Genomic DNA, 20418 nt, shown 5'->3' with positions numbered 1-20418 from the left:
GCATGATTTATTTAAACGATTATTTATCTATATGATGCTATAGATTTATAAATTTAAATATTCTTTTGTTTGTTTTGTTCTATTAAGATAGATTTTAATATTAAAGACTAAACAATCAATAAAATATATGAAAACATTTTATACATAGTACCATTATGTTTACAATTTTGTAATTGTATATAGTTCCATTATTTCTATTTACATGTAGAAATACATTTTACAGTGCTGTTCTTAGTATACTATTATTATTGAAAATATTAATGATAAATTACATGTAATAGAAGAATAAAAGAAACGCTAGAAACATGAGAGCGTAAAATGTTGGCTACACTACAGGTTGTTTCGCTGGTTTCGACACAGCTCGCACGGTACGGGACGGCCAAGAATAGCAAAGAGCACGCGAATCTAGCCGTCCTGTAACTGAGTCTGGTGAAGGCGACCGACCGCTCCCTTCGTAGTCCGTCAGAACGAATTTGAACGTATATTTTTCTTAGTGGAAAAACACGCGATCCGCGATTAAGTTGTATATGGAGGTAAGAAGTGGAAAACGATCATTTCAGCGTGTCGAATCACGCAAAGTGAACTGAAGTGAAGTGGCCTCGGCGAAGTGGAGATCTAAAAGCAGTAGAGAAGGAGAGAGTGAGAAGAAGAGAAAGAAAGAGAAGAAAAGACTGTGTGCGAAGTGGTTATAAGATTCTTGAGTGCAGTCGTGCGTGTTTTCGGGCAATGTCTCTCGAAAGTCGTTCGAGCTCAGCCCTATTTAAAAGGGCTGAACAGCTCAAACGCTGGGAACAGTCCGAAACAAATCGTGAACCGACTCAACCACGTCAGGTCGCACGAAAAATTAAATTCTCAGCGGATTGTGTGTTCTTGGCAGCATGCGCGGCAGGCGACAAGGAAGAGGTCGTACGTTTACTCCAAAAGGGGGCGGATATCAACACCGGAAATGTTGATGGTCTCACAGCATTACATCAAGTAAAATTCTTCGATTACTCTTTTACACTTTTGTTTATATGGCACGATTTCATTCCGATACGATTACGTCCACAACAACAAACTCGACTGACAATGAGTTCTCCCAGTTTTGCTTTCTCCTCATGTTTTCCCCCCTCAATCTTAATTCTTAATGCAAGATGGCTACTACATGTTCCAGCTGTCTAATTTAAGCGTAATCGATCAAATTTTCTTTCATACCTACAATGTCACATTTAATAATAGGATAAAAATGCAGATGTAGTTCTACCACAAAGTATGTGCTTCCGCTATCTCTTGCAATTCAAGCCATACAACTACTCCCTCTGATAACACTCGACAAAACTGTTCATCCCCACCCTTATACGACTATTGTTTATGTATATAGAAAATGAATTTAAAAATCAACAAAATTATTGCGCTTGGATTTATCTAAATATTTCATTGATAAAAGTTAATTAAGTAAAAAGTTAGTTAAGAAAGTAAATACAACTGAAAAATATCTTATCTTATCTTTAATGAATGTATATAATATATATAAAATTATTTCTGTTATATTTAATCTTCATTTTTAATTTATAACAATTATACACGTAACAGTTAATCTAATATCACAAATACCAAATAAAAAATTAGTTCTATGTAAATAAAATTTAAAACCACAAAGAAGAATGCATGCTAAAATTTAATCTTAGATATTTTATAAATGAGCATATGTTTTATATCACAAATTGGGAATGTTTCTTTTAAAAATATTGATTAATAATGTAAATATTGTGCTGTTCATATCTAATTTATTTTGTTAATCAAGTAACTTGAACATATTAGTTTATAAGTTATTAATAATATATCAAGGTGCAACTATAAACTATCAAGATTGCTAAAATATATTGAAATTAAGATAAAGTTAAAAATAACTTTGTGGAAAATAAAATAAATATATTCCTACAATGAACAAAAATGTTTAATATTAATATTATAAAAAAGTAATGTTTTATATATATATGTGTGTGAATTTTTATTATGTATACACAGTGTAAAAAATAGAGAAAAAGTTAATTTATTAAAATCTTATTACAAACTTAAAATCTCGAATTATAATAAAGGTATGTATGAAATTCAAATCTTTTTCTAATGATTTAAATAGATAAATATCACGTACTGAAAAAATGATTAATATCATATTTCTGAGTGAGAATGTATTCTGTCACTTAAATATAATGTCAATAAGAAATAAAATTTCTATTAGACAAATAGTACTTATATTATAACAAAATTATTATAACTATTTAGAAGTTCTTTGATTATTGTTCATATTATTGCTGAATTAAATTCAGTTTATAAGTTTCACTGAATGAATTGTATCAAAGTTATGTAATTACTAAACTCAGCCAGAATCATTCATAAAGCATTTATATATACTTATAACAAACATGATTTAACCTTAAAAAGTACATATATATACATACATATATAATAAATTATTTTAGATGAAATATATCACATTTATTACTATTATTTAAGTCTGATAGTAAGAGGAAGTTTAGGCATTTCATGGATTTGCGAAAATAGAATGTGAAAATACATCAGGCATCAAATGCTATTTATAGTTCTCTGTTAGAAGTCAGAGGCTGCAGCATCTGTATTCTATGTCCTCTGTCTTAAAATGTTATGATACATAATGTCCTTTTTAATCTACATATGACATCATCCTCTAATTTTCATTAAATTTCAATTAGACAATTTATTATTTATAACTATTAGATGTAACACAGAATTCAATTATATGAAATACTTAAATATTATAAAACTTATGGCTAAATTAATAATAAATTTTTGTCTTTCCTTTTTCCCTGCTTTTTCTGTTTAACCTTTAAAAGTATTTGTAAATATATTATTGGAAGCTGTATTTATTAATATTTATGTAACTTTTTGCATATCCTGTTGTTAGTGTTAAATATTATACTTTAAGATATTTTACCATTTCTATAATTATAATTTATTTAACTAAAAGGAGTCACAATATTTTAATTATAGGCATGTATCAATGATGATCTGGATATGGTCGAATTTTTAGTAGAAAAAGGAGCTGATATCAATTGTGGAGATAATGAAGGCTGGACACCATTGCATGCAACTGCATCTTGTGGATTTATATCTATTGCTAAGTTAGTATTGCTTTTACTTTGATATTGAAAATACTAATGATTTATTAATGATTTAAACATTTTAATAATTATAATATAGTAATAAATTTCAGAAATTTGTTTAAATAAAAGAATATAATTTTACAGATATTTAATAGAGAAAGGATGTAATTTAGCAGCAGTTAACTATGATGGTCAACTAGCTCTTGATATTGCTGAAAGTGTTGAAATGGAAGATATGCTGCAACAACATATAAGTAAAGCTGGTTTGTATTTATAATTATCTTCTATAAAAAAAACATAGTAATCATTCAAGTACTATTATAAAATTATATATTTTGTAATTTGGTTTATAGGCATAGACTGTGATCAAGCCAGAAGTGAAGAAGAAAGATCAATGTTAAATGATGCTAGAGCATGGCAATCAGGAGCAGCTGGCAAGGATTCAATCCATCCTAAATCAGGAGCCACTGCTCTTCATGTTGCTGCTGCTAAAGGCTACATTGACGTTATGGAGTAAGAGTCTCCAGATTCTATTAGAATAAACTATTAGAGAAAAAAATATTTAAAGAAAAATGTTAGATAAAGTTATTATTTGTTATATACTGAATTTAGCACTGATATTTCAGAATATTACTGCAAGCTAGGTGTGATGTTAATGCTCAAGATTTTGATGGTTGGACACCTTTGCATGCTGCAGCACATTGGGGACAATTAGAAGCCTGTGAACTTCTAGTGAAAAATTTTTGTAATATGGACATTAAGAATTATGCTGTAAGATATATTAAAATTGTTTTATATTTTAAATAACCAAAATTGTCTCTTTCATAACATTACATTGATAGGATCAAACTGCATTTGACATTGCTGATTCATCTATATTATCAGCCCTGGAGGAATTAAAAGCAAAACAACAGTTATTAATGAAAGACCATCCACAAATTATTAATAAGAAACAGCCAACTATACCAAAGAAACGGTTTGTACTATAAACAATTAATAATCATGTACAAAAAAAATTCATTTATTGTATGAATTATTATATTGCAGTGTATCAACAAATAACGAAAATACTATAACTATGCAAGAATCGGTAGAAACATTTGAAGAAGAGACGCCAAATAAAGTTAAAAAGGTCGAATTAGAAATTCAGTCTGATAAAGAAGATTCTAGTACTGGAACAAATAGTGATGTTGGTATGTTTTGTTCCCTTTATATTACTTATATGGGTTTGCTAATTTGCATGTCTATATTTAAACATTTTGGCAAATTATTTGATTTTGTTACTAAATGGTGATGATTTTCTAAACTTAGATATTCTATGGATATTATTGTGTAGAAAAGATGTATTTAAAAAGATGTTTTGTAATTTGTTACTTACAATTTCATTTAAAAATGTGTGGCAGAGTAATACTACCAGAGCACTCTGTGAATTAAAGCAAATAAACCTAGTATTTCTCAATCATTTTGTATATACAGATGTTTTGATAAAATAAGAATTTTATTAAATTTTTAGACATTTTCTTTTTTGAGAAATTCAGAGATTTATTTAAATTTATTTACAAATGATTGAGAAGTGCTGATGTAGGTAGGAATAGTTTCTTATGAAGAATATATTACGCACTATTCAGTTTTGCAAGTCTATTTTACTTACCTTAACAGCAATTTGTATTTCTTGTAACAATGCTGCATGGACAGAAGCGACACGTGAAACAGATATGGAAGAGAGTGATGGTGAAGGTGAATCTGAGACTAGCTCAGACTCACATTCTTCCACTTACTCCAATCAATCTGATAAGTCTAACGAATCAAACCACTCTCCATGTCTTACAGATGATGGTGAGTTTTGTCTGTAAGACTGTTTTTATACTCTTAAAATTACATTCTGTTGCATGTACATATTATAAGATCTCTCTTGTTCCTTTTCATAATGAAAATAATACTTTAAGATTTGATTATTACAAATACTATTCCATTGAAATAAATGGATGCACATTCCATTGATGTCCTTCCTTCTTAAAGAGATAATGTAAAATTAATTTGATTTACATTATATTCATTTTAATTTAACTTTACAGAAAAGAAAAATAGAGCAAATAGAGAAGAAACAGCCCCGCGTAATATTTCGCCTCCTATCGATGCTAATAAAGTTCCTAATCAGGTAATATTTATATACGAATTGAACAATATATTTTTTTGGTTATCAATTTTTACAATTTGATTCTTTTAGGCTCCAATAATGCCTCCAAAACAACAGACTGATAATGAAGAAGGAGTTATACCATCTTGGCGGCGATCAGGCTCTTTCAGAAATAGGGTACAAAATACAGAAGCAACTTTGTCTTCGAGTAAGTTATGAATATTATAAAAATACTTTATATTGTTTTACATCATTATAATATACTATTACTATCTTCTATTTTATGTATACGTAGGGCTTGAAGATAAGGATAAAACTATTAAATCGCCAACCATGTCAAACAAACTTAATACGGAACCTGATGTCGTATTGACAAGAACGCATAGCTTTGAAACGGATGAAAAGTAAGTTAGATGAATTTAACATACATTGTTTGTGATATTACAATTTTGGAATTTCTTGTATTATTCAAATTTCGTTAACATATACATACATTTTTTATCATATATACATTATTCATATTATAATCATTTATAATTCTGCATATTTATATTTATGTTTATTATTTTGTATATCAGAATCTGCAAGCATTTAACAAATTATTCACGTCAGAAATTAAATATAGTAGCTTCTGAGCTTTATGCATATAGAAAATTAGAGTAGTTGTGTGCATGGCATGATGCATGTTATGCAGGTTTTATGAGCAGTACTTGGCATTACGAGCTCGAATCAAGGCGTTTTCTTGCCCTACTCTCCATTGCTGCAACGCAGCTACTCCTACTCACACGAATACTACGACCCGTTCTGCATCTCTACGCGAAACCCACAGGTGCGCATATTTCGTACATCATATATATTAATGCTTTCGATATGTATAATTTTTCATAAGATTGCATCAAAATTTCTGTGTATTTGTTGTACCATATACTGTTATAATAAACATATTATAACAGTATATATTATATTAATATATTAACAGTATATATAAACAGTATATATTATAATAATATATTATAATATTATAATAAACATATAATAAACATATTATATTACAATCATTAATGTACGAAGTAAGCTTTTTGCATTCTCTGCTTTTGCACGGCTTAAACGTCAATTAACCATCTTATTGTATACCTCACAGTATTATGTATTTCACAGTATACAATTTTTAAACAGTGTAATATTAAACTTTATTCTGATTTTATAAAATTCACATAACTGAGATGAGATTGTATTTTTCTATTATATAACAACTATACTGTTTTGACTTTAGAAGAAAAGAAGCAAAATTAAACTTGGAACTCTCAAGACTGCCACAGGGAAGCAATACACTTTCACCAACAACTACATCCAAAACAATAGTGTCAAGTACACTGCCAACTACTACAGCTACAGCTACGACTGCCACAACAATAACAACTACTACAAGTCCTATTCCAACTAATCAAATACGCAGGTAAATATTAAACAAAGTAAAAATTTATTCTAAACAAATTCATGTAGGGAAGCAACTGCCATTTATAAAGTATTTTTCTATAATTTCTAAGCTAAAGTAATAGATTTAGAAACTCAGTAAATGAATCTGCTAAATGCAAGAGAACTAAGATAGGTTTTTAAAAGCTTAATTACTGCAAACACTTATTGGAGATCTAGAATATGTACAAAATACATTTAAAACCGTAGTTTATATATTCATATTTGCAACGTGCATTGTTAATATGGCTGAGTAGTGTTCAACCAGTGGAAGCTACAGCTACAAACAATTCAGTAGCAGTTCCTGGAACTCCCACTACACCAGGAGGGAGCAAACTAAGTCCAGGAAATATCTTCAAGAATTTCTTCAAGTGGGTACTTAATGTTTGACCTGAGAAGATTCTCTTGAAATGTGTGATTTTGCATATTTTATAATATATTATTAAATTATTGGCAGTGGCATGAAAATTTGCTTTACAGTGTAATTATTTATTTGAGTTGCATATATTTATCCTAAAATATTACTTGTCCCAATAACCACTGCCTTGTCTTTGTTGGTGAAGATAATATTTCAAACTCAAAAACACTGCCACTGAGACATAAGAGTTAATTTTCTCAGCCATTTAAGTAGCATCACATTTTTCAATGTACATTCTTTTTGTATAAAATCTATTTCTCAGCAAATTTACCGATGTGACACAAGATCATAGCTTCAAGTGCACGAAAGTACCATGTATGACATAAAAAGAAAAAAGAAACATGTGCCTCATTGACATACTGTTTCTTAATTTTACAAAAACATAAAATTTTGGCATGTTGAATATTTCAAAATATATTTTATCCACGTAACATAAGTACAATTAAACAATATTATTTTCTAACTATTATATTTAGGACTGTAATATTTACAGATGGTTGTGATTGATATAATTAATAACAAAATAGTTGTTTTAAGTTAAAATAAAGGCATAATTGTTTTATGTGATATTTGTAAGTGTTGCTTGTAAATTATGTTTATTGTAATATTTAATGCTTTTTAAATTTTTGTTACATTTAAAGTAAAACTTGAAAACATTGTATAGATAATTAAAATGTAAATTATCAATATAATGTAAATTTCTGTCTAGATCATTTGTTCCTCCTGTTCGTGATGAGGAAAGTGAAACACAAAGAAAAGCACACGCGAAAAGAGTAAGAGAAACTCGACGTTCGACTCAAGGAGTGACATTGGACGAAATCAAAAGTGCAGAACAATTAGTAAAAAAGAAACAACAAAACAATGAAATTCCTTCCACAATATCTTCTACACAGGTAAATCTCTTTATACATTACCTTGGCTTTGAAATATGTCTAAATCCTACTAAATTATTATAAGATGTACATATTGTGCTAGAATTTTTTAATCCCATATGTAACTATTATGTAAATTTATAAACATATGTATAATTGTGTACGTTTTATTTTGCACACCTGCAATACTTATGAAATACTAAATTTCTTAATAATAATGGAAGCTTTATAATTGTTTACTCATATTTTTTTAAATAACTCAGCCTGCAACCACTACCAGCAATACAGCCTCGATTACAGCTACAATAACAACAGCAACTCCTACTACTGTAATTTCAAATAAACCTTCTGAAGAACTTAATTTACCTGAAAGACGACCTTCCTGGAGATTGAAAGTGGATAATGGAAGCAAGGTTTGTGGTTTATATCATTTAATGAATAATTTTTTCACATTTTGATATAATCCATATTACACTTATACCGTAGTAATATAGTTTTATATTATTGAAAAAAATGTATTACTTAGTTCCAGCTAGAAGATGCTAATAACAGAGCTACTACGCTATCTAATACAGATACTACTACAGCATATATGAGAAGACCTTCAGCGGGTACAAGTGTACCTAGACCATCATCAGCTCCGGTTGAAACTATCGCAACGAGTAGTGCAGAAACAACAGTGACATTACCACTTAGACGATCGTTAAAACAACCTGAAGATAAAGGTATGCACGTTGATACTTACATATATAGGTTTAAGTATATAAATAAAAATTTTTATACTACTTCTGCTGATATGTTTTAGAACAAGATAAGGAAAATGATAGTAGAAATGCACAAGCTACACAAGCTGTTATACAAAGGAGACGAAGACCTAAAAGGAGATCTACTGGCGTTGTCCATGTTGATATGGACGTTAGTATTAATTATTATTTCATTAATTTCAATTATTTGAGTTTATCATTTTTTATATATTTTTAAATTATGTGTTTAACATAAAGCAGGTTAATTAAGTAACTGAATATTTTATAGGAAATCGATCCAGAGAAACAAGACTTAACTGCTGGAGGAGATTATGATGAGTCCAAAATTAACCACAATGAGGTAAATAAATTAATTTTACCTTATTATTTTTTTAGAATTATAAATAACATTTAAAAATTTTGACAAGTTTTCTACTTTTATAAATCTGAATTAAAAATTATTTATATTAACCAAAAAGAATGAAAAAACATTTAATTATCTATTTTTATTACTTCATCATTAGAATAAACGAATTCTTATATGTAATAAGATATTTTTACTTTAACATTGTTTCTATGTTTGAATTAGTAAGCATTATATATAACTATTATAATATGAACGCAATTTCATGAAGCACAGACGTTTTGAGTTATTTTGGGATTAGTCTCTGGGAAGATTAACCTCTATTCGTGCATGCTTCGTTAAAAATAGTTTCCCATTTCTTATCCTCCTATATCTCGTCAGACTGTGCATTAAGATCAATTGCACATATAGAAGTACTGTAACTTTATTGATTTCTCAATTTTATATTTAAAATCATGTTTATAATCATATATTATTTTCGTACTATTTTGTATAATTTTGCATCATTTATTCCATTGCACACTATGCCTCTTATAAATAGATAATCTTTAAAATATATCAAAATTTATTGAAATTATTACATTAGTATACATAGTATATAATAATATAATAATAATATAATTCATGACGTATATTAAATGCACACAGATAGCAACAAATTAAGTATTTGTTTATATAAATGTTTCAACATATTTCATAATATATAAATAAGCAGTCTTTTTGTTTGAAGTAACGAAATAAGAAACAGAAGTAAAAAAATTGATCATGAACATAGCCTGAGAGTACCTAAAAATATTCTATTGACATTTGCAACAGTATGGCACTTTGACATTTAGAATAGATGAGAAAGAATGTATTTATTGTTTGCATGGTCCTGGACACATTTGTTTATAAAAGGAAACAAATTTGTTTAATTTTATGGTAATATATATTGTATAACATACGAAATTTTTTAATACAAAAATATAATTATTTTAATTACATAGTTTGCATTATATTTATGATATGAATAACATCAAAAGTATATTTGCAAAATTTGTATATATTTACAAATTATTGCATAGATAAATTATTTTTTCTAATATAATTTGATATATTATAATTAAAGCTATAGGAATTATAAAGTAATTATATACATATTTCACAATATTTAATTATTTATAAAATATCTCAAAAGTAAAACGTGAAATATATTTATTCTAAAAAACACAATCTTTATAACAGTGTAGGTTTATGCCTGTGACCTATAAATAGCATACCAAACTGATGCTTTAGAGTAAACTGGCTGATGTCTTAAGTTCCTCCACCCAGTCTACGTCAGTCAAATACTTGCTGTCATTAGAACTAGATCGTTTTATATCTGAATATATTGTGACAAAGTGATCTAACATTAAATTATAAAATTATTAAAAAATTTCAATCTTTCTTTAAAAAATACTATGTAAAGAAGTTATATTTAATTAAAGAATAAAAATAGTTTAAAGTAATACGATTTTTAAAGCTATTTTATCAGTTTTATAAACAATGTCATCCTATAGAAAAAGATCTCAAGGAAAACCAACAACAGCTGCAGGATTAAGAGCTCAAGCATCAGCAAATGGAAACTCAATTTTTGGAAACAGATCACGAAGTATTAGTGGATTATTTCCTTTAAATCAAAATAGTTATTCAGGTCTGCTAGGTATTAACGAAAATCCTATTGGATTACCAAATTTTTTTAATAAAACTACAAAAAGTAATGAATCATTTAGAAAAACTCCTTATTCAAATTCTACAAGTAATTTGAATTATCAAAATCCATACACCACATATGGTGGAACATCATCAGGATATGGAAGTATAACTCTTCCAATAAATATTAACTCTTTGCGTTTACCACCTTCTACGAGTTATAATTATTTAAATCTTAATCCAAATAATCATTTACAAGCACAGAGAACAAAAAGCTTTAATAAAACAAAAACAAAACTAGATCTTCATATTGGATCTAGAAGTTCTAGTTTGCAAAGCTTAGCCAGTTCTGAAGGATACATTGTAAGAAAATATATTAAAATATTATAAAAAGAAATGTATTATATTTTTTTATGAAATTTGTAAAAGTTATTTTAACTTAATTATATACATCTCCTTTGTTTGGATTTATTTTACAGAGTGGAAATGACCGTACTGGGAGATCTAACAGGCTAGGATCTATATCATCACTATCATCAGAAGCACCTTCTATGTCAGTAAGACTAAAGTCTACAACTTCTGAAAATGGTGAATTAGATTATAAAAAATTGTATGAAGAATCTCAAGCAGAAAATGAAAGACTTAAAGAAAAGCTTAGGCGGTCAGATGAACAATTAAAGGAAGCCAGAAATTTATTGGACAAAGCACAAAGTGCTCAAAATAAAACAGTTCTATCTGAAACTGAGAAAAGGGAAAGGAGAGCAATGGAAAGGAAATTGTCAGAAATGGAAGAAGAATTGAAGGTAAGAATTAAAGACTTTTATTTTACATTTTAATTACTGTTTTGTACATTGTTCTCTAAAAATAATCTTCAGATATTATTATATATCAAGAAATTATTTTAATTAAACAATTATTTGAAACATTTTAACATTAATTATTATGTATCATTATATTTCTATACATTTTTCGATTACATACATGATCTTAGTTAAAATGCACGTTACAATTTTTTGACAATTACGTTTTGATTGTTATAACTAAATACAGAGGAAGGTGCCAGCATTTCTGGAGTGGTTAATTTGAGAGAAATTGAAGAAGTATAAGCAGCTTTTAATGCATTGCTTTTCTTTATTTGCCATTTCTTGGTGCTTCTATTTTTAGTACTTCTTATCAAATAATCACGCTTATTATTTACGCAATATAATGATTTTAATTGGCACTTTGTATTTTTTTCTTACTTTATTTTTTTATTTATAGTCTGTGTGGTTTACATTATCTATACATTTGGCTAATAATTGAAAATGATATTATTAATGTATAAATGATGGTAGAGTACATAGTATTGTCTGGTGGGGCTTTTATAAGACAAGCGAATTTTAGGCTAATTGTTTCACTGTTTACAGCAATTACAAAAGCTCAAAGCTGAAAATGAGAGATTGAAAGCCGAAAATCGGGCACTTACCCGCGTCGTATCCAAACTCACCAATACTACTAAATAGGTAAAGGACATAATGACAGCATCTGCGTTAACAGTGTACATCGTATTCCATGTACAATATTAATTAATTAATTGATTACTTACGATTTTTACGTTCTGATCGCAATATTAAAATGTTGAAACGATGTCGCTCACTGACTTATCTTACAATACAGCTTCGCAAAATATACTACGCGTAATTGTGATCATTAAAATAGTTTCATTTTAAGAATCTATAACAGCTTATGGTACAAAAATTTAAAGCTTGTATAAATCTTTTTAATAGATATTATGCTATAATTATATAAGACTACGTTTTTCTCTATTTTACTAATGATACTTACAGTATGTGCATCTTTATTGATTTCCATATATATATATTTTTTTTATATTTCTAAATTCTTACAAAAATAACGTTTAATAAAATTTACAGATATCTTATTATTGTTAAATCATTTGTACCAATACAAATGTTACATCAATAGAAATTAAAATATCAAATACATAATCAGATTATTTCCCAAAATTAAAGAACGCAGCCTGTCCTTTATTTTAGTTCTAAAAACAGCTCTTATAAGCAATCTAATTTCAAAATTTTTTAATTATATAATTTAAGATGTTTTAAAATAGTAAAACTTTTAAGAAATATGAAATTCTTATAGTTCTAATCCATAGAACATGGACTGTTTTAAAATTTCAGTTTAATTTAAAAAAAAAACTTACAAATACTTTTATTTCGGCTATATTTTTGTAACTTTTGAGTACTATTTTTGAACTTTGTGGAAATATAAACATTTAAGAATATTTAAAAATTTATATACATAACTGTATCATTTTTCCTAAGAAAGCATGTTCAGAGTAAAGTTACATTTTATTGCACTATGTATTGTTTGATACTCACATTTCATTGCCCGATTTATATTATACATATCACTCTTCATATATTGTCTACTAGTAAATTTGTAATAATAGATTTTGTAAGATGCATGAAAAAAATTGAATAATTAAAATATAAGATTGCATCAAACAATAAAAAACAATCTATATTTATATTTTCTACATTATTTTAAAGATATAATTTATTTTAAAAATCATAATAAAATGGTATAAATGTTATTTATGAATGCAATAAGAACCAGAAATCCAATTGGAAGAGCATTAACTTAGAAACAGGAGATAAAAAATATGTATTAAACAAGCCAAGATATTGGGGTATATATTAGAAATTGCTTTACATGCAATAATTACTTTCGCTTTTACTTTTTATTTCTGCACATGATCTTAAAATATAACAGTTTATTAAAATTATAAATACATAAATTCTAAAAAGGTTCAAAAGATATTGATAAAATATAATTCAATATTTTAATTTAATTATGTTATTCCTTATATGTGTGTAAAATTTTTACATAGCATTAAAATTATATCCGCTTGTTATATTTTATATATACTACTCCTTTGATTTTAATGCACTTAATTGTTTTATTGTTTTCATTTCTAAATTTCCAGTTGCAATGGTACTTGCTTGTGTCCCATGTTTTGTTTGAGTTGTTTTTCTTATTTTGTGAGCATTTATTTGACCCACTCTATAATGGCATTGCCTTTGTATTTCATTCTTTATTTTTTAAAAATTTCTTTTTAGTAAGGAATACAATTAAATATGACACAAAATAGTTTTACCTTCTTCTTTTCTAGGTGATGGACCAATTGAAATGTGAAAACCAGAGGCTAAAAGATGAAAACGGTGCCTTGATAAGAGTAATCAGCAAATTATCCAAATAACTCCAATGGTCTTAAAAAAGGGCTGTCTAGCGTTTCTTATGTTGCATTACAATTGATTGAATGAATTGTTTTAGCTATAAAGCATCATGATCATTATTGCTAGTATTCTTACAATGTATATTACATCATCACATTATTGATGAATTTATTCTTAATGCTAGTAATTTAATTTATTATCAAACAAATCACTCGCGTGGCTGTGCCAAGAGCGAAGAGAGACATTGCTCCTATTCTTAGAATTGTGAATAGTCGACTATAAAGGACTTAGAATTTTTACTTTCTCACATGTAACTCTTCCTGTCGAAGATAAATTTCATGGTTCATTTTAGAGCCGGCGCTTGTAAAGCAAAATGTACTTCGTTCGAATTGATAAAAAACAAACGTTCTTTATGACAATTTTTTTTAAAGAATTCACGTTATTAATGTTGACTCTTTATAAGGATATTTTGTAAATATGTAATAGGTAATAATAACGTGGCATTTTAGAATTAAATAAGAAAATTTTTTACTTTCAAAAAACACGTAAGAGATATATATCAAATTTATTGTATAAACTTGTTTCCATAATTGTAATGCAGGCGAATACATTCGTAGCGTATTACAAGATTAAGTAGAACAATAAAAAAAAAAGTGAATTAAGATAATGATTTTCATGCTATTCAAGTGGCCTTTCCTGGAAGACTGCAATTTATAATCCTTCCATCATTGCCATATTTTACAGAATGCAGAAAATTCATGCAGTAAATAATGTATGTTTTAATATTATTTTACAATTCGTTGTTATTGAAATATAATTCAAACAACTAAAATTTTTTAATACATAAAAAAGGTTAAAGATAATGTAGTTAATTGGTATCAACAAACAAATTGTGTTGTTACATTTAACAACTAATTTAATGTATTCGATTGAAAGAAAGGACTTTACTTTTTAAATAGAAATATTTGTAATGAAATTTTAATTTTGATAAAAATTATAAATTTATAAGTAATGAGAAAAGGAAAAATGACAATGTATGGGTGACATGTTTTTTAACAATGTTATTGTAAAAAATTGTACAAAGATAAGTTGAAATAGTTATTTCATAATGATGTTTGTTATTAAATAACAATTCTGCGTAACTGTTTAGTATATACACGTACTTCCATTATATTATATAGCTACGTGCTTATTGTACTTGAAAATTGTTTGAATGAAACTAGCATCACAGTATACAATGCTCATTATTGTATAAATATAAACAAAAGTCCATTTGTACAATTTGTGATAAGTAGTTCAATCTTTATCAAATATTTTTCGGCTTGATTGAGATGTTTCATATTATGTATTTTTTGTAAATATAATTATCTATAGCTATACATATATATGATTGTACTGTATATGTATACAATATTATTCAAATGATCCTAATAATTATTTGTAAATTTTTGTTTGCGTTCTTGTCATTCATTTTATATCAATGTATCTTCATAACATTTATAAAACCACATTCAATATTTCACATAAACAACACAAAATGATTGAATCTTTGCAAATTCATTCATTTGATAAAGATTGATTCTGCTATGATATCTTGCACGATTATAATAAACATGTCCTACCCTCAGGTATCACGTAGATGAAAGTCAGTGAATGTGGTCTGACGTTTTTGTGAAATATTTTATAATATAATTAACACTGTTAAAAATAAAATTTTGTGCTGGTTCAAATTAAATTTTGAAGTTACATAGGAGCCTAACAATCTCCAGTTTGTTAAATCTGAAATATTTATTTCATATTTGGTTTTATATTTGTGATTTACAATTTATAAAAAATAAATTTTTTTAGAAAGATTGCTAGAACGATTGCTTATATATTTCGTATAACAGTCTTAATGCGGTGATATGTAAATATGTTAAAAAATAGGCACATTTAATTATTTATAAGTTATTATTAAAATGCTTCTATTATAAAAATAACATTTGAAATTAACTCAATAATCTTGTCATGATTTTTGACACTTTGGCCATATCTGCACGATCCTCAGTAAGTATAGCTGCCTTGTGTAGAAACTTCTTATATATCTTTCTCTTTCCTGCTTTGTACTTTTTTACCAATTCAGGGTTTGCTTTAAGTATTTCTGAACATATCAGTTCCAATTCCTTTTCATCCGATATTATAAACCATTTATTTTCTTCAACAATCTATATATGATAAAACATTATTAGAATTCATTAATATGTAAAAAATATAAAGTAATTTAAGTTCTTTTCACCTGTTTTGGCATTTTATTTGGTTTGTTGACTAATTCATTTAATAACTTTCTTAATGTCCGTCTATTTATTACTTCAGCTTGTATTAAGTCCATCAATTCCTCTATATACTCCTGATTATTAACACTAAAAATTCTATGTATTAATACATCTTTTTAATTTATTACAATAAACTTACCAAAATGTAAGATTCAAATTATAGTCATCCATAAATGATAAGACGTCAGAAATAAAAAGTTTAGCCACCAACTGAGGATCACGATGTTTACCATTCTTTAAGATGTCGCAAAACAGTAGAAACAAATCAAAATTACTCTAAAAGTAAAAGTTATTTAATACACATAATGTATGCTTAATTATAATTTAATTTAACAGTTCAGATATTAAACATACTGTTACTGCTACAAGCGTGTCTGGTGTAAGACCCTGGAGTAAATTTTTACGTATTTGTTCTGGCAACTCTGGTAATTGCTCTTTTAAAGATGGTACATCAATTAAATTATACTTATTTTGTACATTTCTCTTAATGTGTAAATATAAGGGAGGTAAATTAGGTTCAGGCATAAAACGATAATCCTAAAAGGTAATAAATATATAATGTTCCTTATGTTAAAAATTATTACAAAAATTAAGTAAATATAAACTATTTTAGTTTGTGATTACATGTTTGTCTTCTTTTTCACGCATGAGAATTGTATTTTTGTTTATTGGATTCCATGCACGAGTCTCATTAATAACTTGTCCTCCTTTTTGTAGAATTGAAATTTGTCTTTTTATCTCATATTCTACAGCATGGTTGAGAGCACTTATACTTCCAATGTTTTTCAATTCTGTTCGAACGCCTAAAGATGCATTAGGTTTACTTACAGAAACATTTGCATCAACCCTTAAAGCCCCTTCTATAAATGCAAAACAATCTATTTATTTCTAATTAATAATTATTCATAGATAAACATTGCATGTGAGAATAAAATCCAGTTTACCAAACCTTGCATTTTGCAAGAACATGTGCCTAACAATTGTAAAATGAGACACAGTTCCTGTACAAGAGCTGCTGCTTCTTCTCCATTTGTTAAATCTGGCTCAAACACAAATTCCATCAAAGGTATTCCAGCTCGATTAAGATCAATTAAACTTCTGTCACAAATGAAACAAAGCAACATATAATTTATCGTATTATTTTACAAAATATATTTTAATTATTATAACAAAAAACTTAATAATGCCTTCCAAAAACTTCATTATGAAGACTTCTCCCACTATCTTGTTCCAATTGTATTTGTTTGATTTTTGATGACTTTGAATAAGATTTCTTGTGCAATCCAGATTTGAATACATTAAATTTAATTTCTCCATTAACAGCTAAGGGCTTCCTTTGTTGTGTGATTTGAAAGCCAGCCTATACAAAACATTATTAATAAAATATATGTAAAATAAAATGAACACTAAATAGATGTGTATATATTTTACATTACTTTAATTTACTTTCAATAATTATGTTTTAAATAATGAAGTTATTATAAAGTATATTTAGATATATTTACAGGCAAATCAGAATAAAAATAATGCTTTCTTTCAAACATTGAAACAGCATTTACTTCACAAGAAAGAGCCAAAGCAGTTAACACTCCAGCTTCTACACATTTTTTATTTAATACCTATAAAAACAATACAATGAGAAATTACTGAATTACTTTTCAAAAATATTTACTATACTTTACTGGCATCGTCCCAGGTACTGCACAATCAAACAATGATACACAGGAATTAACTGAATGATTAAAACTTGTGGGACTCCCAGAAAATAATTTTGATTCTGTTGAAATTTGTGCATGTATTTCCAAACCAACTGAAGGTTTCCATTCTCTAGCATATAAAAAACATTTTATTGTTTCCATATGTAATGTGATGTATTTTTCAAGTAATTTTTTAACATACTTACAGATTTGTAGAAATAAATCGTACACAAAATTTCCTGTATGTATTTTTATAATACTTTTTTATGAAATTACTAATTCTTCTATATATTAACATTTCTGAAAACTTATTTTATAAATACAAAAATAGAATATGTTTTTTACACTTAAAAATATGACTGTAATAAGTAATTAAACAAAATGGATTTATATAATATTGTGTTGGCAACTAAGTGATTGCAGATTTTGTCACTAAGTGGTATTGACAAAATCCGCAATCACTTAGTTGCCAACACAATACTATGTTTACTACATAGATATGAATGTTAACTTACTGAATAACAAAGTTTATATACATAACTCACCTTTAAAATGAAGATAGTAGTTTTTGTCTATTATTATACATACATGTTCATTCAAATCTTACGTAATTTTAATCGCAATAAACATCTGTTATCAAACATACGTGTATCTATTATTCTACTTGGGTATTAAATTATCGAAACATCGAAATTTCAAATTGTATATGAGTAGTATAATATACAAATTTTATATTTTCAAGAAATAGATTGTATTTTCAAATCTTTATTCTTTATTACAAATTTATTTATTGCTTAAATTATAAATAAATGAAATGGAAAGTAAATAAAATATAGAATGTAAACCTCCAATAAATTAGTGAAACTTGACAATATATAATTTTGCAAATTCATTTTTTGTGCTACTATTTTAAAGTATACCTTTAACTATAAATTCATACAATTTGTATTATTCTATAGATTGAAATTATAATAGATATTATAAAAACAAAAGCCGTTGAATTAAGATACAACAACAGTGCTATTGTGGCGCTATCATATGGTAAGGTAGGAAGTTTGAAATCAGATAGATTACTCAATACACGTCACATGTTTGGTTCATCACATAATGATACATATTTACACGGTGTTTTTGTTGAAATAATGTTTAAAAAATAGTGAGCAATTAGTCTTGAAATTAAATCAAAGCGTGATTAACATATATAAGAAATATATACAGCATTACCCATTTGCTATTACAAAATTTGAAAATTAAGGTATGTAATTTAAAGTAATCTTATTCCTCACATTTTATTACTCTTTCTATTGATTTTAAGATATTAAATAATTCATCCTCAATTTGATGAATGTTCTCAAAAATTTAACCTCATTAATCTCAACATACATATTTTTTACGACCTTTAAAAAATAATAAATAACTATAAAAACTATATCACAAAACTATACAATTTTAATTATTTATTGATTTTTAATGAGTATTGATGAACTAATAAATTTATATAAATATACTTTAAATTGCAGATGACAAAACTAATGGAGTGGCTTTTATTTGCTGTTTTATTTTTTAGTATATGGATTGCTGCAATTACTGAAAGTGTTAATTTATCATTTATCAAAGAATGGAAACAATTTGTCCTCCTTCTTCCACCCATTGCTTTATTTGTATGCAGTCTATATGCAGCTACTATTATTTTATATAGAGTTCTTACATTTAACAACTGTGAACATGCAGCTATTGAATTGCAGGAAGTAAGTTTAAAAATGGATATAATCCATTTTATTAGTATCATTACATAAAAATTTAGAAACAACCATTTCATAAATTTTTTTAGCAAATAGAGGAAGCTAAGAAAGATCTTCAGAATAAAGGTGTGGTCTTAAAGTGCAAGTGAATTAACTTATTTTTATATAATATGTAATCCAGTAATGCATATTAAGTAATTAATATATGATTATTCTATTTATGGATGTCATATTTATATATATTTTTTATAATAATAAAATTGTTAAATTATAGAAATTTAAGAATTATAACACAAACAAGTGTTTCTTGCATGTAATTTATGTACATTAATAAGCTCATTGTGCTTATTAGATAAGAAATAATGGATATTAATATGAATAGCTATTTTTTAACTTCTACGTAAATTCTAATGTACTTATTTATTACAAGCATAATAACAAATAATCTGATCTTGTTCAATAATATTTTTATTTATAATGCTTTATTATTTTTGGTATTTGACATAAGGAAAACTAAATTAAGATATTTTTATGACATAAGATTTATATAGTTTTACTCTTTATAACAGAAGAATCTTTAAGGCAATTATCAATTGTTATTGCATAATAATAAACATTCAATCTTACG

At 26.7% G+C, this 20418-nt stretch overlaps 3 protein-coding genes across 15 annotated transcripts; 2 read left to right on the top strand and 1 right to left on the bottom strand.

Annotated features, from left to right (window-relative positions):
- Positions 1-334: 334 nt before the first annotated feature.
- Positions 335-14716, top strand: LOC117204474 (protein phosphatase 1 regulatory subunit 12A). Of its 9 annotated transcripts, none has more exons than XM_033441905.1 (22): positions 335-975; positions 3010-3140; positions 3267-3385; positions 3476-3635; positions 3749-3893; positions 3965-4098; positions 4170-4315; positions 4818-4958; positions 5198-5280; positions 5350-5467; positions 5555-5663; positions 5954-6088; positions 6533-6715; positions 6990-7103; positions 7860-8043; positions 8286-8435; positions 8549-8747; positions 8828-8937; positions 9055-9127; positions 10673-11163; positions 11280-11603; positions 13976-14716. In XM_033441905.1, exons 1-22 carry the CDS (start codon positions 727-729, stop codon positions 14060-14062), a joined length of 3585 nt encoding a protein of 1194 aa, XP_033297796.1. In that variant the 5' UTR covers positions 335-726; the 3' UTR covers positions 14063-14716. The 9 variants fall into 9 exon arrangements, with proteins under 9 accessions (XP_033297796.1, XP_033297790.1, XP_033297788.1 ...); XM_033441899.1 differs by lacking the exon at positions 10673-11163 and adding an exon at positions 12207-12302 and having other exon boundaries at positions 337-975; positions 9055-9126; XM_033441897.1 differs by lacking the exon at positions 10673-11163 and adding an exon at positions 12207-12302 and having other exon boundaries at positions 337-975; positions 4782-4958; positions 9055-9126.
- A 1254-nt stretch (positions 14717-15970) lies between these two features.
- On the bottom strand, positions 15971-18387 carry LOC117204476 (glutamyl-tRNA(Gln) amidotransferase subunit B, mitochondrial). Of its 5 annotated transcripts, none has more exons than XM_033441908.1 (10): positions 18255-18385; positions 18034-18178; positions 17857-17970; positions 17539-17711; positions 17301-17449; positions 16976-17229; positions 16706-16888; positions 16491-16627; positions 16315-16438; positions 15971-16243 (listed from the first exon to the last, which is right to left on the bottom strand). In XM_033441908.1, the coding sequence occupies exons 1-10, from the start codon at positions 18344-18346 to the stop codon at positions 16028-16030; spliced, it is 1587 nt and encodes a 528-aa protein (XP_033297799.1). In that variant the 5' UTR covers positions 18347-18385; the 3' UTR covers positions 15971-16027. The 5 variants fall into 5 exon arrangements, with proteins under 5 accessions (XP_033297799.1, XP_033297800.1, XP_033297801.1 ...); XM_033441909.1 differs by having other exon boundaries at positions 16976-17211; positions 18255-18383; XM_033441910.1 differs by lacking the exon at positions 17857-17970 and having other exon boundaries at positions 18255-18386.
- Positions 18388-19061: 674 nt separating this feature from the next.
- On the top strand, positions 19062-19996 carry LOC117204483 (dolichol-phosphate mannosyltransferase subunit 3). The gene is made up of 3 exons (XM_033441921.1): positions 19062-19303; positions 19569-19796; positions 19880-19996. The coding sequence occupies exons 2-3, from the start codon at positions 19569-19571 to the stop codon at positions 19937-19939; spliced, it is 288 nt and encodes a 95-aa protein (XP_033297812.1). The 5' UTR covers positions 19062-19303; the 3' UTR covers positions 19940-19996.
- Positions 19997-20418: the final 422 nt, after the last annotated feature.

The sequence above is a fragment of the Bombus bifarius genome, unplaced genomic scaffold (assembly GCF_011952205.1).
Source record: "Bombus bifarius isolate JDL3187 unplaced genomic scaffold, Bbif_JDL3187 scf7180000007978, whole genome shotgun sequence".
Taxonomy (NCBI): domain Eukaryota; kingdom Metazoa; phylum Arthropoda; class Insecta; order Hymenoptera; family Apidae; genus Bombus; species Bombus bifarius.
This window is presented reverse-complemented; position numbering and strand designations above follow the sequence as displayed.